The sequence below is a fragment of the Malaya genurostris genome, chromosome 3 (assembly GCF_030247185.1).
Source record: "Malaya genurostris strain Urasoe2022 chromosome 3, Malgen_1.1, whole genome shotgun sequence".
Lineage (NCBI taxonomy): Eukaryota > Metazoa > Arthropoda > Insecta > Diptera > Culicidae > Malaya > Malaya genurostris.
The window spans coordinates 181,621,567-181,643,437 of NC_080572.1; the positions used below are offsets into that span (position 1 = coordinate 181,621,567).

At 35.8% G+C, this 21,871-nt stretch overlaps 1 protein-coding gene across 1 annotated transcript in view; it reads right to left on the bottom strand.

Annotated features, from left to right (window-relative positions):
* LOC131435269 (citron Rho-interacting kinase) overlaps window positions 1–16,311 on the bottom strand; it is a 46,890-nt gene extending 30,579 nt beyond the window's left edge. The window contains exons 1-4 of the mRNA XM_058602961.1: window positions 15,902–16,311; window positions 15,684–15,781; window positions 15,471–15,623; window positions 13,249–15,095 (exon numbers count right to left, since the gene is read on the bottom strand). Coding sequence (XP_058458944.1) covers window positions 13,249–15,095; window positions 15,471–15,623; window positions 15,684–15,781; window positions 15,902–16,139 — 2,336 coding nt within the window. The 5' untranslated portion in view covers window positions 16,140–16,311. The remainder of the gene's footprint in view (window positions 1–13,248; window positions 15,096–15,470; window positions 15,624–15,683; window positions 15,782–15,901) is intronic.
* Window positions 16,312–21,871: the final 5,560 nt, after the last annotated feature.

Here is a 21,871-nt window from a genome sequence, read left to right on the forward strand (position 1 = left end):
CCTTAATTCCAGTGATTGTATTCAATTGTGTTTCGTAAGTGTCTTTTGTTGTCATTCTATTTTATTTCCATTCCGTACTTTGCAGATATGTTATTTTAATTCCTTAAATGTAAAAGTTAGTTGTATGCAGTGGTGTTGTTATTCTTACCCATGTTCCATTTTGTATCTAAGATCTCCTAAGATTGTTAATTAAATTATTTTCCAATTTGCAGCTTTCTTATTCATTCTCAGTCATCAATTTCCGAAAAAAGGATTACTGTTTTTAATGACATGTTTGTAAGCAACAGTTGCACTTTTTCTGTACCATTTAATTCCACTATTTCACTGTCACGTTATTACACTTTCACAAAGTCACTATACTTTAATGAAGCATAACAAACGTTAGAGTGACTAAGAAATTAATCAGCCTTTTTTAAGGCTAGCTAGGAGTCTAATCGAAGACTAATTTAGCCTAGTTAATTTAATTTAAAATTTCATTAATTTCAAAAATGCCTGCGTCCAACCGGAAAGGCAACAAGCCTAAGGCTAAAAATAATTCAATACGGAATAAATCACAATCCGTTATTCAACATTTTTCTAATAACATTCACGATCTTATAGAATCTGAATGTAAAAATAAAAGACAACGGACGGATTTCCCTTCCGTTGATCCTATGCCGTCTAACAATATTTACGAGATTCTTCCTGAATCCGATTGTAGCGACATAGAAGAAAATTCTTCAAAAATTCCCAAAATGGACGCTTGTCGTTCTGGAAAGAAACATCAATCTATGCCACCAGTGACGGTGATGATTTCCGACTTCAAAGCATTCCGTACTGAGCTTTCTACTTTTCTCCCGGAAGTAAAAGTCTCATTTCAAATCGGACGAAGAGGAGAATGTCGAGTCTTGGTGGATGGATTGTAAGATTACGAACGTCTTATTCGATATTTGTCCGAAAAACTTCATAAATTTTATTCATATGATATAAAATCAGACAGACCCTTCAAGGCTGTCTTGAAAGGATTATCAAATGATCAAAGTATTGATGAAATTAAAAATGAAATAAAAGAATTGCTTGGTTTTGCCCCTTCCCAAGTAATACTTATGAAAAAAAGAGCGAATGGTACTTCTAAACCACGCTCTGGAATTTCCCATGAACTTTACCTAATACACTTCAATCGAAGTGATGTAAACAATTTGAAAACTTTAGAAAAAGTACGTTTCATTTCCCACATTAAAATTCATTGGGAACATTATAAACGGCATAATCGTATTGCAAACTTAACGCAATGTCGTCGTTGCCAAGGCTTCGGCCATGGAACCAAAAATTGTCATATGGATATACGGTGTTTGAATTGTGGTAAATCGCATTCGAAAGACGTTTGTCCAATGAATGAAACCACTGATAAATTTTCATGTTCAAATTGCAATGGAAATCATAGATCCAATTATTTGAAATGTCCTGTCAGGGAAAAAATTTTAAACGCTCGTTCGCTTAGACAACAAGTCAAATCAACGACCTTAAATTTACAGAACATACCTGAAAATTCTTCTAAGGCACCTGCCAATTCGTCTTCTAACGAAAACAATTTATTGACAGGTAGATCGACCTCGTCATCATCTTCTTCTAATGTCAGTTATGCTGGTATATTAGGTAGAAATCTATCTCCTATTTCTTCTAATGTAAATAATCAAAACACAGGACCGCCTTGCAGTTCTTCTTTTAACGAAAACAATTTATTAATAGGTAGACCGGCCAAATCATCTTCTTCTAATGGCAGTCTACCTACAAATATTCCTTCAATGCCATTCGCTTCTTTAAATGAAGTCGATTTAGGCGATATAACTGAAAATAAAATGATCTACCTACAAGATCAACTTTTTCAAATGATCATCCAAATGAATTCGACTTCATCACTTTTTGAAGCATTTCAAATCGGATGGAAATTTGCAAATAATATTATAATGAATTTAAAATTTAACAGTGATGTTAAATAATTATTTGAATATTTTAAATTGGAATGCTCGATCTTTGAAATCGAGTGAAGATGAATTTTATAATTTTCTCAAAGTTCACAAAATTCATATTGCCATTGTGACAGAAACTTTTCTTAAACCAAATGTAAAATTGAAAAGTAATCCACATTATGTGGTTCATCGATTTGACAGGTTTACTGGAATTGGTGGTGGAGTTGCCATTTTTGTCCAACGGCAAATTAAACATCGAATTTTACCTTCTTTCAATACTAAAGTTATTGAAAGCTTGGGAATCGAAGTTGAAACCATTCATGGAATTTATTTCATCGCTGGAGCATATTTGCCATTCCAATGCACCGGCGAACAATTAAATTTCTTTAAAGGCGATTTGCAAAAACTTACAAGATATCGATCGAAATTTTTCGTAATAGGGGACTTAAATGCTAAGCATGTCCAGTGGAATTGTAGGCAAAATAACAGTAATGGTAAAATACTTCATAATCAACTCTCAGCTGGTTACTTTACAGTTCTTCATCCCAGTAATCCTACTTGTTTCTCTTCCGTGAAAAACCCGTCTACAATTGATCTGGTTCTAACAGATCAAAGTCACATTTGTAGTGAACCGATTACTCATGCTGATTTTGACTCAGATCATCTTCCTGTAACATTCAGACTTTCCAACGAAGCTATAATTAATCCAATTAGTTCTATTTTCAACTATCATAGAGCTAATTGGTTGGATTACAGATCTCACATTGAAAATCATGTGGATCATGGAACTATTTTAGAAAATTCTGCGGACATCGACACAGCAATTGATAATTTGAATCATTATATTATCGAAGCTAGAAATCTTTCAGTTCCCAAAGCTCAAACTAAATTAAATTCTCCTATCATCGATGACAATCTTCAACTGCTCATTCGGTTGAAGAATGTTCGTCGACGACAATATCAACGTTCTCGTGATCCTGCTATGAAAAACATAGTTAAGGATTTACAAAAAGAAATTAAACATAGATTTACTCTTTTGCGAAATGAAAATTTCGCTAAAGAAGTTGAACAAATTAAACCATATTCTAAACCTTTCTGGAAACTTTCTAAGGTTCTTAAGAAACCTCAGAAACCAATTCCTGCTCTCAAGGAAGGAAATCAAATACTTCTTACAAATGGTGAAAAAGCTCAAAAGCTAGCTCAGCAGTTCGAGAGTGTCCACAATTTTAATTTAAACGTTGTGAGTCCTATTGAAAATGAAGTCTCACTGAAGTATGATCATATTTCAACCCAAGTGTTATCACACGATGACATTATTGAGACGAATTTTGATGAAATTAAATCAATTATTAGGAAACTCAAAAACATGAAGGCTCCTGGTAATGATGGAATTTTTAATATTCTTATTAAAAATCTTCCCGATGTTTCCTTGAGACTCCTGGTTAAAATTTTCAACAAGTGTTTTTCATTAGCTTACTTCCCAAAAAGATGGAAAAACGCTAAAGTAATTCCTATCCTAAAACCTGATAAAAACCCAGCAGAAACATCAAGTTATCGCCCAATTAGCTTACTTTCTTCAATCAGTAAACTTTTTGAAAAAAATATCTTGTTAAGAATGATGACTCATATAAATGAGAATTCAATTTTTTTACCAGAGCAGTTTGGATTTCGTCATGAACATTCAACTACTCATCAACTTGTCAGAGTAACGAACATGATAAAATCAAATAAATCTTCTGGGTTATCCACTGGAGTTGCTCTTCTAGACATAGAAAAAGCATTCGACAGTGTTTGGCACAAAGGTTTAATAGCAAAAATGTCTGATTTCCAGTTTCCTATTTATTTGATCAAAATGATTCAAAATTATTTAACTGATCGTACTCTTCAGGTTAGCTATCAGAATTGTAAATCTGAATTGCTACCCGTACGAGCCGGTGTTCCGCAGGGTTCGAGTGTAGCTCCAATCTTGTATAATATTTTCACTTCTGATCTTCCAAATCTACCCGTTGGTTGTCAGAAATCGCTATTCTGTGACGACACAAGTCTGTTAGCCACAGGTAGAAATCTAAGAGTGATCTGCAGTCGCCTACAAAGAAGTTTAAATATTTTCAGTGATTATCTGTCAAAATGGAAAATTAAACCAAATGCAGCAAAAACGCAATTAATTATCTTTCCTCACAAGCCAAGAGCTTCTTTTCTTAAACCAAACAATAATCACTTTCTCAAATTGAATGGCTTGGAATTGACATGGTCTGATCAAGCTAAATACTTAGGTTTAACGTATGACAAAAAACTCACTTTCAAGGATCACATTGAAGGAATCCAGGCAAAGTGTAATAAATATATTAAATGTTTATATCCTCTTATAAACAGAAATTCTAAGCTCTGTCTAAAAAACAAATTGTTAATTTATAAACAAATTTTCAGACCAGCCATGCTTTATGCGGTACCAATTTGGTCAAGCTGTTGTTCCACCAGGAAGAAAACGCTTCAAAGGATTCAGAATAAAATTCTGAAAATGATTCTGAAGCGTCCTCCCTGGTTTAGTACAAATGAGTTACACAGACTCACAAATATAGAACCATTAGATGTAATGTCACATAATATTATAAGCAAATTCCGACAAAAATCGATGCAATCTTCAATTGAATCGATTCGCTCTCTGTATTAGTTAGTAAGTTAGTATATAAGTTCCTTTTCCCCATTACACAATACAAGTAGGTTTAGAATTTTCCCTACACAAAAATCTCAGAATTGCGGAAGCAAATGATGTCTTCATGGTAATAACCAAATCATATATATATATATATATATATATATATATATATATATATATATATATATATATATATATATATATATATATATATATATATATATATATATATATATATATATATATATATATATATATATTAGAGATGGTCGGGTATCGGGTATTTTACCCGAAACCCGACCCGTACCCGTACCCGACGGGTTTTTGGTCGGGTACGGGTAAAAATTTTTATTTTCAATCGGGTACGGGTCGGGTACGGGTAAAAAAATTTACTGCTCACTCGGGTACGGGTCGGGTACGGGTAAAAAAATTTACCGCTCACTCGGGTACGGGTCGGGTACGGGTAAATTTTTTTTTCGGATCGATTACCCGACCATTTGTACTTCACATAAATATGTTTACACGTTGACGAGATTTTTTCATTGCAAAACAGTTCTTCCGAAAAATAATCAATTTGATTCAAGGGGTTTTGACATTCGCGCCTAGGACCAGACCTGTCAACTGGCATCTTTTTCCAGAAAAAAACATTTTTTTCTTCATTTAAAAAAAAGATCAATCATATGTCGTTTTCGTTTTTAAACTGCACTACACCGGTGGAGTGCTACACCATGGCATGAATAAACGAACAAAAATGATGAAAACATAAACAGTAACCATTGACTACAATAAACGATTCCATTGCACAGAGCTACACCAAACTTTTGATGAGTGCTACACTAGTGGTATCGGTGCAGAAAAAGTGTAGCACTGGTGTAGTGCAATTGGTAAAAACGAACGGTTTCAGTGCAGCTTTCGCTACATCTGTGTAGTGCAATTTAAAAACGAAAACGACAATAGTTACGTGAAAAGTTATGTGAATATTTCCCGCCCTACTTTGTTTATAACATATTCAATAAGACACACTGCCTTAGCTCTATGATGTTGCGGTCGGAATCTACTTTTCACGTAGGTTTTAATGGACTGCCATTTTAAAGCTGTTTAATGCACAATCCAGTAAAAATTATTTGATTCATATACTGCCCATACTCGCATATCAGTCTCATATCGATTTTCGCCAATTTTGAGTTAGCTTGAGGAATGGAGTCTTTCCTCAATATACTCTCAGAAATTGCAATGACAGTTGAGGGTTTGTTCAGTAAAATATAAAAAAATATCAACTGATTTCTGTGTCCCATATGCTAAAGTACTCGCATATCAGTCCCATTCAGTGCAAAATTTCAATAATTTCATTTGTTGCAATATTGGAACAGCAAAGGTGTATTACCGATATTTCATGTAATAACACCAAGATTTAGCACTAGGGAGCAAAGCAAAGTCTTGGCATTACATTCCTTTCGTGGAACTTGGTCTTTCTGTTTCAACAGACTTCGCAGCCGATTCTTAGCGTACAGAATCATTGCATGCCTAGTACTATGGATCCTACTGACACTAAGAATCCTTCCAGGTCGGGGCTCGAACATACGACAGCTGGCTTGTAAGACCAGCGTCCTATGCATTGAACCGCCAACCCGGGACCAGCATTAGGGAGCACAATAAATAAAAAATTATGAAATAAACTTTTGATCGTCTTTTTCACAACATGCCGATTTCCCATGTGGGACTGATATGCAAGTATGGGCAGTATATAAAATGTAGTGTAGTACTCATATCACATTCAGATACCAGAAAACTGTTATTTTAAATATTGGTTGGAGATTTTCAAAATTTTCATAAAAATCATTAGGATTCTTACCATAAAAACATGAACATTTATTTCAGAAAATCTAGAGAAGTTCTTCTTATCCTGCACTTCTAGGTGGTGTCACCTCACTTGAAATGACACCGATTGATGGCACAGCAAGTTGGGCTATATTGCTAGTTAATTTTCGTTTCTTTTCACTGGACTACAAGTGAAAATCTCGATGCGTGACAACGTGGAGTCGCAAAAGTAAGGGTGAAAATCTTTTCTCGCGAAATACTCAAATTTTCACCGTGTTCACTCGTTGAGGGTTCCACCGGTTCAATGGCTGTAAAAACCACCAGCTACTGATAACATCGTGGGTGTGGGTTTATGAGGCTTACAAAACGGGCATAGTTGACAGATTAATTTAAATCAAAATCATAATTCATTTTGCTTTGTAGTAAAAAATTGTAACCAAAAAAATTTCCTACGAATGTTCAAACTACTTACACTTGAAGGACTCACTGTTCACCATGTTCAAAATTGAATTTTTCACACCGGGAATACACGTACATTGTTTGATTCTTTCGTCAATTCACGTAAACGAACTGATAACACACTATTCATTTTAGGGGATGTTCGCATAACATTCATTTTCGTCACGTATAATATTCAATTTGACATTTGGAACTATTTTACGTAATTTTTCAAGTGATTGGAATGTGAATTTTTATTTGTGTGTCAAGATAATGAGCACGCTTACTTGTGGTTCTAAAGAATTGGATCAAAAGTCGCACTGTTTCGTAAAAACCATACCTACCAAATATTGAATACAACGGGTATTACGACATTTTGGGTAAATATGCTTCTCGAAAAATTTGAGTTGATATTACTCCCTTTTGTTGACATTTGTAAATGAGTATAAAGTACCAAAGACATTGAAAATCTACAGGGTCCGCCATCTAACATTTATTTTTGAACTAGCGGTTATTTCGACATTGGTAACCTCAATGTCACTTCTGATTTGACAGAAACTTAGTTGTATCCTTCCGCTGAACGAAAATGGTTGTGTATACGCTTGAGGATCGCGTGAAAATAGTGCAGTTTTACTTTCAAAATCATGGTAATGTTGCGGAATGTGTGCAAAAAAATCATCTTCTCGGATGAGGCACATTTTCATCTCGGCGGGTATGTTAATAAGCAAAATTGTCGCATCTGGGGACGGAAAACCCGCACGTCATCATGGAGAAGCCGATCTCAGAGAGTAACGGTTTGGTGCGGATTTTTGTCTGGTGGCATCATTGGGCCTTTTTTCTTAGAAAATGAGGCAGAAGCCGCCGCCACGGTCAATGGCGAGCGGTACCGCGTCATCATTAGCGATTGGTACTTCCCGTTACTTGAAGAGGAAGACTTGGACACCTTTTGGTTCCAACAAGACGGCGCTCCGTGCCACACAGCCAACGCTACGATCGATCATCTGTGCACAGTCTTCGAAGATCGAATTATCAGTCGAAATTCGGATGTCGTTTGGCCGCCTCGGAGCTGTGATTTGCCACCGTTAGACTATTATCTTTGAGCGGCTGTCAAAGATAAGTGTTATGTGGACAATCCAGAGACAATTCAAGCCTTGAAGGATAACATTCGTGCATCCATAGCTGAAATAAAGCTGCAAACAATCGAAAATGTATTAAAAAGCTAGACCGACCGTATGGCGTACTGCAAGGCCAGCCGAGGCAGCCATTTGAATGAAATTATATTCCACAATTACCCGGAAGGATTGTACTTTAATATGAAAAAATAAATTTTGAATTCGGATGAACCGTTTGATTTTTTTGGAAGTTTAAAAAAAAGTTACATTACATTATTCATGCTTCACAGTGTATTTATATGTTTAAAAGTAAACAAGCATTTTAATGTATTTTTCTTACCAACTAGAGCCTGATACGGCTCGATATCTAAAACACTTTTTTTTCCATACTGAATTTTGGTAAAATTTTTACTACTCATTCGGGTCGGGTACGGGTACAGGTAATTTTTAATCGGGTACGGGTCGGGTACAGGTAATTTTTTTTATTTTTTTTCGGGTACGGGTAATTATTTTTTATTATTGATCGGGTACGGGTCGGGTACGGGTAATTTTTTTAATTTTTAATCGGGTACGGGTCGGGTTCGGGTATAAGAATTTCTATACCCGACCATCTCTAATATATATATATATATATATATATATATATATATATATATATATATATATATATATATATATATATATATATATATATATATATATATATATATATATATATATATATATATATATATATATATATATATATATATATAACAGGGCTGAAAAGTCACCACTTGTGGCTGAACACCCAATTTAAATCTTAATAATTTAATTTTAACTCATATTCCAATAAATAGTTATTTATAAAAAAAAAAAATAAAAAACGTAGAAGTTTCCCTTTTGGAAATATGGTTCTTGAACCAAAGCTATAGAAGCTTTACCTTCTTGCAGAAGTCTGGATAGATTCATAGTTGCTGTACGTTTATGCTGAAGATTGATTTGTGCCACTCTAACCATTATCAATTAGAGTAACGAACATTCCACCTCCAGCACCAACCGTACAACAACTACAAGAAACCAAATATATTGGCTTATAATCGCCTATAGCGAACCATGTAAGGATTTTTTTAGATGTTTTAATCATTTAAATCCCACGAGTTTCGAAGAAAGAAATCGTCCACTGTGCCAGAGCTTCGCTTAACACAGTAAGGGAAAACCCCAAGATATTCCGTTCACGACTGCATTGTTTAACCTCCTGCAGCCATTAAACCATCGGCACGGAAATACACCTTGACTTAGGAGTTCCTATTTTTGTGGCCTTTTACGACATGGAACAGGAAACCAGTGGATCAATTCTTGGTAAAAAATAATTCCGCCGGAGGCCACACGGCTTACCTGTTTGGTGGACTTATACCACCGGTACAGGTGGACCGTAGTGTTATTCTTAGCCAGTTGGGAAACCGCTACCGACACTACACGGCTATCTAGGCTGCTCAGAGAGGGAAGTTGACATTGATGGTCAACTTCCATGGATGGTCGAGCAGCCGAGGGGGGTGCCCGGCGTAAGGGGTGCTGCCCGGCGTAAGGGGTGCTGCCCGGCGGTTAATGTTTGAAAATTTTCGATCTTGAAAAAGCACCATAGGGAGGAGTACATAAATTATATAATAAAAGTATGAAATATATTTCCATGAGACTGTTATGAAAGAAGAGAAAGGCATTATCACACCACTAGGTGGATTAAGAAGGGTTTTTCTGAAGGAAGAATTGCATAGCTGAAAAGGGCAACTTTTAACTTGTGCATTGAATATCTCGCCTTCAAAGGCATGCATCAAAAATCTATCCTGATCATGTCTTGATAATTTAATTTAGATGCGATTAGTGCATAAAAACATAGGTGTTGTCGCGATAAAAATGAAGGGAATGTTATTTTTGTGAAGGTAAGTCGATTTCTATGTACGTGCCATTTTTTCTGCTCCAGTTTCCTGGTGACGTAACGAAAAATGAGAGAGAAATAAAATCGGCTCAGCAAGGCTGCCAAGCAAGCGTTAGCTTTATTGGATTTTATATGATGTAGTCAAACTTGTAACCGAAAATATCAAAACTTTCTTGGCCATCCGGCCCATCGAGAGTGCAAAATGACCCTCGATGAGTCGGGTGGCCAGAAAAGTTTCGATATTTTCGATAACAAGTTCGACTACATCAATCGGTCGAATCGGATTGACATGTATAAGCATATATGCTACCGCTTGTTTGGCAGCCTTGCTGAGCCGATTTTATTTCTCTCTCATTTTTCGTTACGTTACCAGGAAACTGGAGCAGAAAAAATGGCACGTACATAGAAATCGACTTACCTTCACAGAAATAACATTCATTTCATTTTCTATCGCAACAACACCTATGTTTTTATGCACTAATCGCATCTAAATTAAATTATCTAGACATTGTCAGGATAGATTTTTGATGCATGCCTTTGAAGTAGAGATGGGTAAAACAGTTCACTTCAAAGAACCGTTCAGTGATGCAGAGTTCTATTGAAAGAACTACTTCTCCAGAGCCGTTCGTTCGTTCCTTTCATTGTTGGTTTGTTTTAGTTATGGGCAGAACCGTATATTTGAAAAAAACCGTTCAGCCCATGTAGCACTTCTGCTCTGCAGTGACAGCTTGCCAAACAGGCCAAAACTTGACAGGACCATTGTAAGGTTTAATGTAGTGATAGGCAAAACCGTTCATTTTGAAAGAACCTTTGTATGTTTCTGCAAAGTCGACACGAAAGCTTAGGTTTAGCGAGCAAAAAAAAACAAAGAAAAAGGTCACACGAATGAGGTTTCGTGATGTCCTTATAGTTTCCTTATATCGCATTTTAGTGGGGAAAGGGTTCCAATCAGCCTTACAACCCTGTCCAAAATGTGTTTCCCTCCCCGTTAGTTTGTATCAGGCCGAATTAGCGCATGCGCGCCATATAAACGCCATTATTATTACCCAACAGTTTTTATTATTTATGTATATTGGTTTTCTTACCTTTGGTCATAGTTTATATTATGTTCTACCTTAATTCCAGTGATTGTATTCAATTGTGTTTCGTAAGTGTCTTTTGTTGTCATTCTATTTTATTTCCATTCCGTACTTTGCAGATATGTTATTTTAATTCCTTAAATGTAAAAGTTAGTTGTATGCAGTGGTGTTGTTATTCTTACCCATGTTCCATTTTGTATCTAAGATCTCCTAAGATTGTTAATTAAATTATTTTCCAATTTGCAGCTTTCTTATTCATTCTCAGTCATCAATTTCCGAAAAAAGGATTACTGTTTTTAATGACATGTTTGTAAGCAACAGTTGCACTTTTTCTGTACCATTTAATTCCACTATTTCACTGTCACGTTATTACACTTTCACAAAGTCACTATACTTTAATGAAGCATAACAAACGTTACAATACAGATACGCGTATTTCGGAATGTTACTTACATCCTTCTTCAGTGTATCGGTTTTATAAGTTTGTTTAACTTATAAAACCGATACACTGAAGAAGGATGTAAGTAACATTCCGAAATACGCGTATCTGTATTGTAACGTTTGTTATGCTTCATTAAAGTATAGTGACTTTGTGAAAGTGTAATAACGTGACAGTGAAATAGTGGAATTAAATGGTACAGAAAAAGTGCAACTGTTGAATACATTCCGCTAACAGCTCCAGGTGAAAAATAGTGATGTTTGTAAGGCCGGTCATGATGGTTTGACGGAAAAGAACTGAGGACATGCGTTTTTATTTAAATTATATTGACACTTGTGTCCCATAAGTATTACTACAGCATGTACACATTGCGTTATCTTCGATTGATCCTTGACAGTGTTACCTTCCGCTCTGGCACTTTTGCGTATCTGGTGTACACTGACTCACAATCGAAATGCATCACTACCATTTTGACACAACGCACCCAAAGGCACGGTAAAATGTATATTGTACATACACACAAAAACACATACATACATACATACACACAGACACACACATACACACATGCATACGTACCTACATGTATTCCACACGCAAGTATTACAACATTGAGTTACTATTTCTACTCTAATAGATCCTAACTAAAACTAGTGTGCCAATAGTCATCTCATTAGTAGAGTCACCATGTCATTTGTTGTAATCGTGTGTAACCCAATTGGGATACGTTCACTCCACTTAATTTCCACTTCACACTAGTAATAAGGGCCGGTAGTATAAAAATAAAACATAAAAAGAGCTCAGTTAAGCCCTACCGGCCTCTCCAACCCCGGATGTTGGAGCGTAATGCAATCAACATCTTATTCATTTAATTCGTCCCATATCTTATTCATTTAATTCAATTATGAAACTAAAAGCTGTAACGCGTATCTTAATCAAATTGTAGCCAATTGATTGTATGTGATGATGTTTGCAATACCGTCAAGCCCACCAACCAATGGGAGGGACGAATGAGGTTTCGTGATGTCGCACTTTTATTATGAAAATACTGTTCTTCAACAAAGAACTACTGATCACTCATTTGAACCGTTCGGGAATGAAATGCCCATCTCTAGTTTGTGCAAAGAGAAAACGAGCGCTTAGTGTTGAACTTAGTAAGTGAACAAGTTGAAAGTTGCCGTTTTCAGTTATGCAATTCTTCCTTCAGAAAAAAGTCTTTCCCGTCCGCTAATACTGTGGTAATCTATTCAAAATGTTTCTCTTCGATTTTTGAAAGAAACCAAATGATTGTTTGTGCATTAACTAGTATAACATGAAGAATGAAACAGTTCTCTGATCGGTTAGGCCATCCATTACAAAACGAAGTGGGTTCACTATTATATGTACTTCCAGCACCGGAATCTGAGAACAGATATAATCGAAGTCGGTTTGTACGGCCACCAACTAACATGACGTGCAAACTCTACAAGTATTTACTTTAATTTTGAAGATTTTATACGATTTTGCCATTCGTTGTGTCCAAAAATATGCAGTAATTTTTGGACGAATCATAAGACCTTTCATTTGATCCTAAGATTGGGAATAACGATTTTGAGTCCAGCTTAGAATTTTTTTACGGTAGTTGAAAAGTGAGTTATTAAGTATTTCTAATTGAACTTCCACTGATCATTCAAATGCTATAGAAGCAACGCAAATAATAAATATGGATGGATGATAATAAACTCGAACAATCGAATAATTATTTTCAAATATATATTCGATTGTTGAATAATCGAGTAATCCGAAAAAAACAGACATCTCTAAACATGGTTTCTAAATCACATAAAAAACCGATTCACTTACCTCGCCTTAATCAGATCACTTCGCAACTGCTCTTCCACGTGCGTGTGTAGCTCCTGCAAACTGGAATTGGCACTCTTGAATTCCGGCTCGTTGACGCTAACCATCGAACTTCTGTTGCTACTAGTGCTAGTACTGCATGAAACGCTTTGTTCCTGCAGTTTAGTAATCTCTCGTCTTAAGTTGTTGCACTTCTGCTGCATTTCTTCACTTATTTTATCCGATACCTGCTTGGCCTCTTCCAGCTGAATGGTCATTCTTCGTTTGAGATTATCCACATACTTCTGGTGAGAGTGTTCAGTATTCTTGGCATCATGTTCGTATTCGTGGAGCCGTGATCGAAGTTCTCGAATGTCCTCTTCCTGTTTTGCTCGCAGATCTTTCTCGGTTTTCCATTTTTGCTTCAACTCCATAATTTTCGTCTCATAGGCCGCCACCAGTTGGTTGTGATTTTGATCGTACTCTTCCTTATCCACCATCAATTTGTCTTTCGATTTTCTGAGCAGATCCTTATAATTTTCAATCATCGACTGCAGCTGACTGCACTCATCAACTTTCGATCGGAGCTCGTTGGACTGCGATCGCAACTTCTCACTCAACATGTTGTATTCTGTGCGTCTATCAGCAATTTGTTTTTCATAGTTCTGATCCGATGCTTGCTTGGCCTTTTCCCACTTTTTATAAGTTTGTTTCAACATGTCCGCCAAAGTTGCCTCGTTTTTCAAACGTTGCTCTTCTTCGATTTTGAACCTGTTCCGCAGAGTTTTTATATCCGTTTTGGCCGTCGCAAGCTCGGCGGTTTTTGTTTTTAACAATTCCTGTAAATTTTCCATTTCTTTTTTTGTGTCCCCATAAACTTTACTGTGTGCATTAATCGTGGCAATTTTGCGATCCCTCTCTAGTAGACCTCGCTGGAGCTGATGAATTTCTTCTTTGTACTCCTTAATCAATTGATTCTGCTCTTTGATTTTCTGCGATAAGCGAGCTGTGGCCATATGTTCGTCAGTATCGCGATACTTTCCTGCTGGATCTGCCTCCTCATAAACGTAACTGTAACCGAGGAATGGAAGATTTTGTCCACTAAAATCGTGAACCTTTGATATCGGATAGGTCGGTTTGCTTATAAGCATATTCCTTTTAACGGATTTGTCAACGTCTTCGAAGTTGGACGTGTCGTCATCGCTACTAACGGTTGGGATTATGGGAGGAATTTGATATCTCAACTTGGTCCAGTTTACATCACTGAAGAACGGATGTTTTTTAATCTCACTGTACCCCATTCGGTTGGACACTTTCGTCACGAGTCTGTCAATAAGATCTCTGTAGTGAGCGGATATGGACACATGATCTGGATATGACAATTTGTTTGTATATCGACCCTCACAATGGGCGATAATTTTCGAATAAGTTTCGTTTACATTTTCATCATGAAACGGAGTCGATTCAGTTACAAACTCATACCCAATAATGCCCATTGACCAAAAATCGCAAGTAACATCGTGATTGCTTCTCGGTGATCGTGATGTCGTCGAAAGTGTTTGTAGCAATTCCGGGGCAACATAATCGGGTGTTCCGACGGGTGTAATACTGGTAACACTACCGTCTTTGTTGATCGCAATCGCATTGCCAAAATCCGCCAACTTCAGGTGACCGAATCGATCCAACAGAATGTTTTCCGGTTTGATGTCTCGATGAACATAACCAAGAGCGTGCAAAGAATTGAGGGCCTCCGTTAACTCCGCTAGATAGAATTGAGCAAGCTCTTCATCGAAGATACCCACACGAATCATCAAACTGAGCAGGTCACCTCCCGGAAGATACTCCATCACCAGGTACAAGCATTCTTGATCCTGCAATTCAAAATTAGGTTCTTAGCCTTCGCTGATGAAATGTATATTTTAAGATAGTTCTACACTAGGTAGAATGATTGTATCGAAACATGGACTAGCTTATCAAATAGCTAGATTAGACTTCTTTAAGCGCATCGGACGGAAAGACAAAATTATTACATTTAAAACCCAAAACAGCTACAAAAATCAGAACCGAAAGACAGTTGTAAAATGTGTTCTACAAACTACACAAATTACAATGTCTATGCTACTATCTTCCCCTATTTTGTGTACCAGTCCAGACAATAGTAATCCTGTTTGAACCATTTTGCTTCCCATCTGCTACTGGAAGAAACACAGAACAAAGAAAACGCGAGAAGACAAAAAACAACAAACCTGAAATGCATACTGTAGCGAGGTTATCCACTCTGACCGCCTGGACGCCATGATATCCCGTTCCTCTCGAATTTGAGTAGAAGTAACCATTGCCTTGCACATTTTTTTCATGGCATATACCTCGCCGTTTTTGTTCCCGCGTTCATATACCAACTAAAAATGAAATGATCTTTTTAATATTTTTCCGGTTGAATTATCTCACGTCAGTTTTACATGAACTTCTCCATAGTAACCTTTTCCGATTAAACTTTTTACATCAAAGTCGTTAACGTTAACTCGCATCGAGCGAGTTTCTTTGACGATAGGTCGGTCTGTAAAATACAAACATTTGGGCATCATTTCAGTATTTTTTTTGTCAGTTACTAATATTAAACGAATCTAACACATTTTTTTCGTTTTAGTATCGTTAAAGAACAAATTATTTTACTAACATTTGTTGACAAAATCTGAAACATTTTTATCTCTCTTTTTGAGGGCATCCTTGCTGCATTCCTCATACAGCAAAAATAATGAATCCAAAAGTCCTTCCCGGGAGATGGCCGTCTCCAATGATATATCGCCGACCTGGTCAATGGTAGCCGAAAAATGATTTTCCACTGCCGGAGTCGATCGGCCAAGAATTAAATCGTTCAAACACGCAGTACGCGCGCTTATTTGTTTACCACCCATTTTTTCAATTATGCCACCCGACACAATACACAAGTCCTGTATATAAACGAATATAAACTACGATAATCTAAGTTATTTTTTTCAGACTAATGTTTATTTATCGCACTAAAATCCATTTTTCACAACAAAATGCATTGCTTTTACGCGTATTAAAATACAAGAAACCGTTGAAGATGCGATATTGGGAGTGCTGCCAGTCCAACACCAGGTGCATTTTGATGGATTGAAAGCGGCTCCCAAATGTTTAACGATGTGGATTGAATCGGTAGACAGGAAAGATCGACGAATGAGGGGCGCATGGATGCTGATTTTTTTTGTAGTAGTAATTGTAAACTGATAAAATTGAATTCGTTGACATCATGTGCTACATATTTATTTTCGGATTTTCAGTTCGGTAATATTTTTGGGGAAAAAATCATCACTTTGATCTAAAGAACCGAATTGTCCGCTATTCTTATAATAATTGACATATTCCGTATAATTTTTTTTCCCGAAATTCGGTTGTCTAAAATACATGTACCGAAAACTTGGTTATTTTGTACCGAACAGTTCGCACTTCGAAATAATTTGGTAAATTTGACAGAAATAGTACGGAACGATCAGCAGTTTATCAACTTTTAACGAATCGTTCGGTAAAAATTGCCGAATCCAATTGTTATACGCAAACACCTAGCACGCCATTTTGTATTTTAGTTGAATTTTAGCAAAGTGAGTAAATTGGAGTCAATTTTGAACAAAGTTCAATGTCTGAATGCATTCAGCAAGTAATATAATTCTTTCTACAACATTTCATCTTAACAATAAATGGATGCAATCACTTGTTTTTCTCTGTCGGAAGTCAGTTTCCGGTTATGTAGAAAGGCTTGGACGACATGTCTCTAAACATATCCGCAATCACTATTAAAATAAATATAAATTATGTTTAAATTTATATTAAATCTGTTTTATTTCAGGTTGATGACCCGTTTCCCGAAATAAATCCAGATTTTCAAATGTGATTTATAAATCTGATGGTGGAGCTATTTGTTGGCGCGATCACTTAATTCCAGTAAAGAGCGACATTCTGTATTACTTCGGATTGTTGTGCCAGTTCATTGTAGTGTTTAACTGTAAAAGCCACCTTGCAGATAAACTGTTTGGAATCGGAACGCTGGGGAATGTTTCCGACGAAGTTTGGATTTAAATTCATAGAAAAATATTTATATATGAAATAAATAACAAAATGCATTCGGATTTCGATTGTTTTGGTGTGTGTTTTAATTGGTTGTTTTTGAGAATACGTCCGGTTATCTTCCCATGCTAACTAAACAGTATAATATTACCGAACCCTCATCACAAATTACTGATCAATATAGTGAAAAATGACAGCTCGAACAAACTTCAGTTTTACGGAACGTTCATCAATAAATAAATTATATGTGTAGACATATCGATAGTCCCACGACAAAAGGGCTGCAAATGAGAACCTCTCTTCGTATACTTTCTCTTCTGATTATTACGGAGCCATCCCAAGTAACAATTCGAATGCCTTATGATTTTGATTATAATTTATAGGAGTTTTGTAATTGATTTTTCAATCACTACCTGTTTTATGCCAACTATAATAAGTGTCTCTTTTAACCAGTAATATAGTTTTCAAAGCTTCTATAAAACCCTTTACCTGCACTAAAAATAAAATAAAAATAAAACAATTTGCACTAGAATAAAACCATGCAAACACTCTTAATATTGCTTTCAAAAATTTTCTTTAAAACATTATTGCCAGTTAAATTCTTTCATAAATCTAGTTTTTTTGTGTGTGCGTGTTCATTCTATGACAATTTCACTCAGAGTAAATTTGAGGGTTCTAAAGTATATTTATGACACATTGGTTGTAGGCTATTTGATTTATTGCTTCTTAGGTTAAGTGTAATTTGCATTAAAAGGAATTTCATGGCCGCCATTATGATGTTCTATACCGTAGCATTTATTGACATCAAATAAACTTCGAAATGCAAAAACGAGGAAATATGTTGGACTTTCATGATTCATTTTCAGATCGTATGCACAAGTTTTATCGCCACAGAATAGTTTTATACAAAAATGACGATGAATCACAAAAAATAATTTTCATAAATCATGGAGACTTTCGCAAAAACCGCATTTATTTCGAGGCGATTAGTTATAATTCTTATTTTTATCCTTATATTCACGATAAAAATAAAAGCGCATAAAGTTTTTACGTTCGGAAAAGGTCTCAAACTCGTAATTAAAATATAATATATTCTTACTTCAAAGTAGACATGACGCACATAGTCAAGAAAAATATCATCAAAACGACAGTTTATTCATAGCGGAATTCATTCCATCCAAAGAAATTTAATGTTGATCGTAAAGCTGGTTTCAAAATTTTCTTGAATTTGGAGTTTTAAAGCAGGTTTATGCTGATTCTTCATTTTGATTTATAAACCTTATGAAGAATGGTCCACTTTGCAGGAACATGCTCTTATAGAGGTTTTCAGTAGGTTTTCGTGGAGTTTAAAGTTTTATTGCAAGATTTATTATGTAGCATTGAAGACAGCTACAAGTATTTAATAATATTAAAAATGTTACTTGGGATTATTGCAAATTCTCTAAAGTTTTCAATATCGAAAGTTCGTAGTTTCCGCCTTCGAAGTTTTGAGAAGAGTAAAGTGTCAAATATAAAATTAGTTCGGTAAATTGTGAAAGAAAAAGTAAACAAAGAGAAACTGCCATTTGCAGTTAGGCCCTTTGTCGTGGGATGGTCGATATCTCGAGATTTTTTTGCGGCCCGGTGGCAAGGTTAAGGCGCTTAAGCAAGTGCTATCGTAGCCAACATATGGGGCATTTGGTAAGCAATCAGAGCTCTCAGAGTATGGTAAACAAACATTCGCGCATTTCAAATCTTAATTTCGTTACCGTATTGATGATGTTCTGGTCGATAATTTGCATGGAATCGCGGTAAAGGGGACTGAATAAACAAGTAGTTTGTAATATCCAATTTTGTGTTAGCCATTCTTCTTCATTGTTTTGGTTTTGGCAGAATAATGCTGGTCACAGTTACATGACGTCATAGCAGGGGGTTGTTTTTTGTGATAAAGGCCAATAAGCCCGAATAAAAATATTTTAGAAAAACAATACGATTTGTTGTTACAAAATCTTAACAATTTTGCTTAGACCATTGAAAAATATTTTAATGTATTGTTATACACTATTCAATTAATTGTGAACATGCTTTGTGCAATAGAATGTATGGGTTGTTAAGAATCGTAACAATTCAAAACATAAAATTTTCTCATACATGTTTTCTTGGAAAACAATCAAATGTACAGTTTGCATATTGTTTGAAACACCACGTGTACAATAAATTCAATTGTGAATCGTAGAAACAATATATTGAATGGTTGAAAATCCTGTCAAGATACAAGGATTGTAACCCATAGATCTAATTGTGAATCAGTTGTTTATGCTGTAAAATCAATTGTATACTTTTAAGAGGATTTTCGAATAACTCGGTAGTCGCAAAGAGTAAGTCATAGCAGTGAACGATAGAGAACTGCTTTCTCTTTTGTCTGGTGTTAAAATTAATTCTCTATTTTTCATGGCTCACCTGCAAAGTGGTTTATTGGACAAACCAAGGATCACTAAATTGCTTATTGGCCGTTATCACAAAAAAAACTCGTGATATACATTATGACTATATGTACAACACATGAAATTCGTATAGAGGCCATACACGAGAATTCGTAATGTCATTTTTAATAATTACTATGTTATGACATTCCAAATTTGTATGAAGAATTCATCATTACCGTCTATATACGTTCATTAAAAATGACATCAGCCATTCTGGTGTCCAGTTGCCTTACCGTTACCAGACATTCACCCTAAACGATACAATCCACCAGGATTTCTGGGGTAGACGTGGCTGCCAGCCGTTTGTCATACCGATAGAAATCTGACATTTTCAGCGAAGGCGAAAAAATGAAAACGCTCGGCTAACAAAGATACAGGCGACTATGTATTGCCAAATTGAATTTGACAGCCGTCACTGAAACAATTTTGGTTGCCGTCTGGTGGCGATGGCTGCTCAGGTAGTCAAAAGGGGTACTTCCAAATAATCACATTACTTGTTCTCGTGTAAGGCTCCCTTAAGAATTCTATTTAGATTATAAAATAAGTGTAAACGCTATGCATTTCGAAATGATAAGTAAAAACAAAGATAAACTCTAGATTACAATGTCCCTTATGATCCATTGAAATATGTTTGTCAGTAATCGTGAACCAGTTGGCTCAGTGATAATGAAAATTTTATCGTTAATAGGGGTCGATTAGTTCCATAGTTGCCATAGAAACAATACAAGTTGAACATGAAGCGAACATATGTTTACATTCAGCACATAATGATTTCTTGCCACACCTGACTTTAATGCTTCATGGGATGAGGCAATAACAAACTAAATAAATTCTATGCAATGGTTCTAAGAAGTTTTTACTTTCTTATTATAAGAATCGCTGGATATAAGACAAAATTGTTCAATATCGTTCATACTGTAACTCAGGGTTTGGAATATTCATTCACCGGTGAATGAATATATAGTTTCCATTGCATTATGAACGAACAGTTCTACCGCTTACAATGAGGACGTCTTTCCAGCCAAAAATAACCAAACAAACAAAACGCTAGTGGAAGCAAATATATTCCACATATGCACAGATGGTACAGTGTGCTGGTATTAGAGTCTTCATGAAGCACAGAAGCCGTGAATAGAATTTTCTCTCAGGTGGTCTGAACGTCGTTCTTCTCACAAAACAATTCATTGCAAGCAAACTCTCTTCACGGGGCTAGGAAGTGATGAAGATTATATATTCAGTTTTCGCTAATAGACTGACGACTGGCTCTCAGAACGCGAACGGCTGTTAATGATGACTTTATGCCACTAAAACTGTTGCATATCACTTATTTAATTCGTGTCAAGTTATGAGAGGTTAAGAATTCTTAATTTCACTTGAATATTATAAATATAAGTAGCAGGAGCAAAGGATCAGCGATAGCAATCTGTCGATTTCAGTAAATACTGCAAACAAACAAACGCTTCGTTTGCTAGCTGCAAACGTTTGCAAATTCCTGCTGAATAGCGTTTAATTTGGGTTTAAACAAAAAGTGCATGATTGTTAATCAACCAGTAGGATAAAAAATAAGTCTTTTATTCAGTATTGCGCATTGAACATTTTTATTGAATTTTCATTGCGTATTGCTATCACAGACTAACAGACATGACAGTATGAGTAAATTCTTATAAAAATAATTTTTCGTGATGCACTAGTTCCACCTATATTGTACTGCGCGAACTATTTACTATCGGTACACCCCTTGTGTTACGTAAAAGTTGTTTTACTAGTTGGTTTCCCCTCGTTTGTCAACACCGATCAGCTGCTTGCAGGGATGCCTGATTTCATCAAAATTTTTGAAAATGAATCGTCACAATAAATTTTTTGATTACGTTGATAATTAGAGTGCCTATAACCAGAGTGACGACATCTCATCCGTAATGCTGGCAACAATTAAAAACATTCCATTAGCTTTACATTGAATTGACAGGCCGTTTGCTCGTTTGGAACTGGTAGCTGTCATTCCAAACGAACAGCTGTCGCCACTCTGATTATAGTAACTCTATTGATAATATATTTAACTTTTTCGCGATGTTGGAAGGTAACCATTTATTTGACTC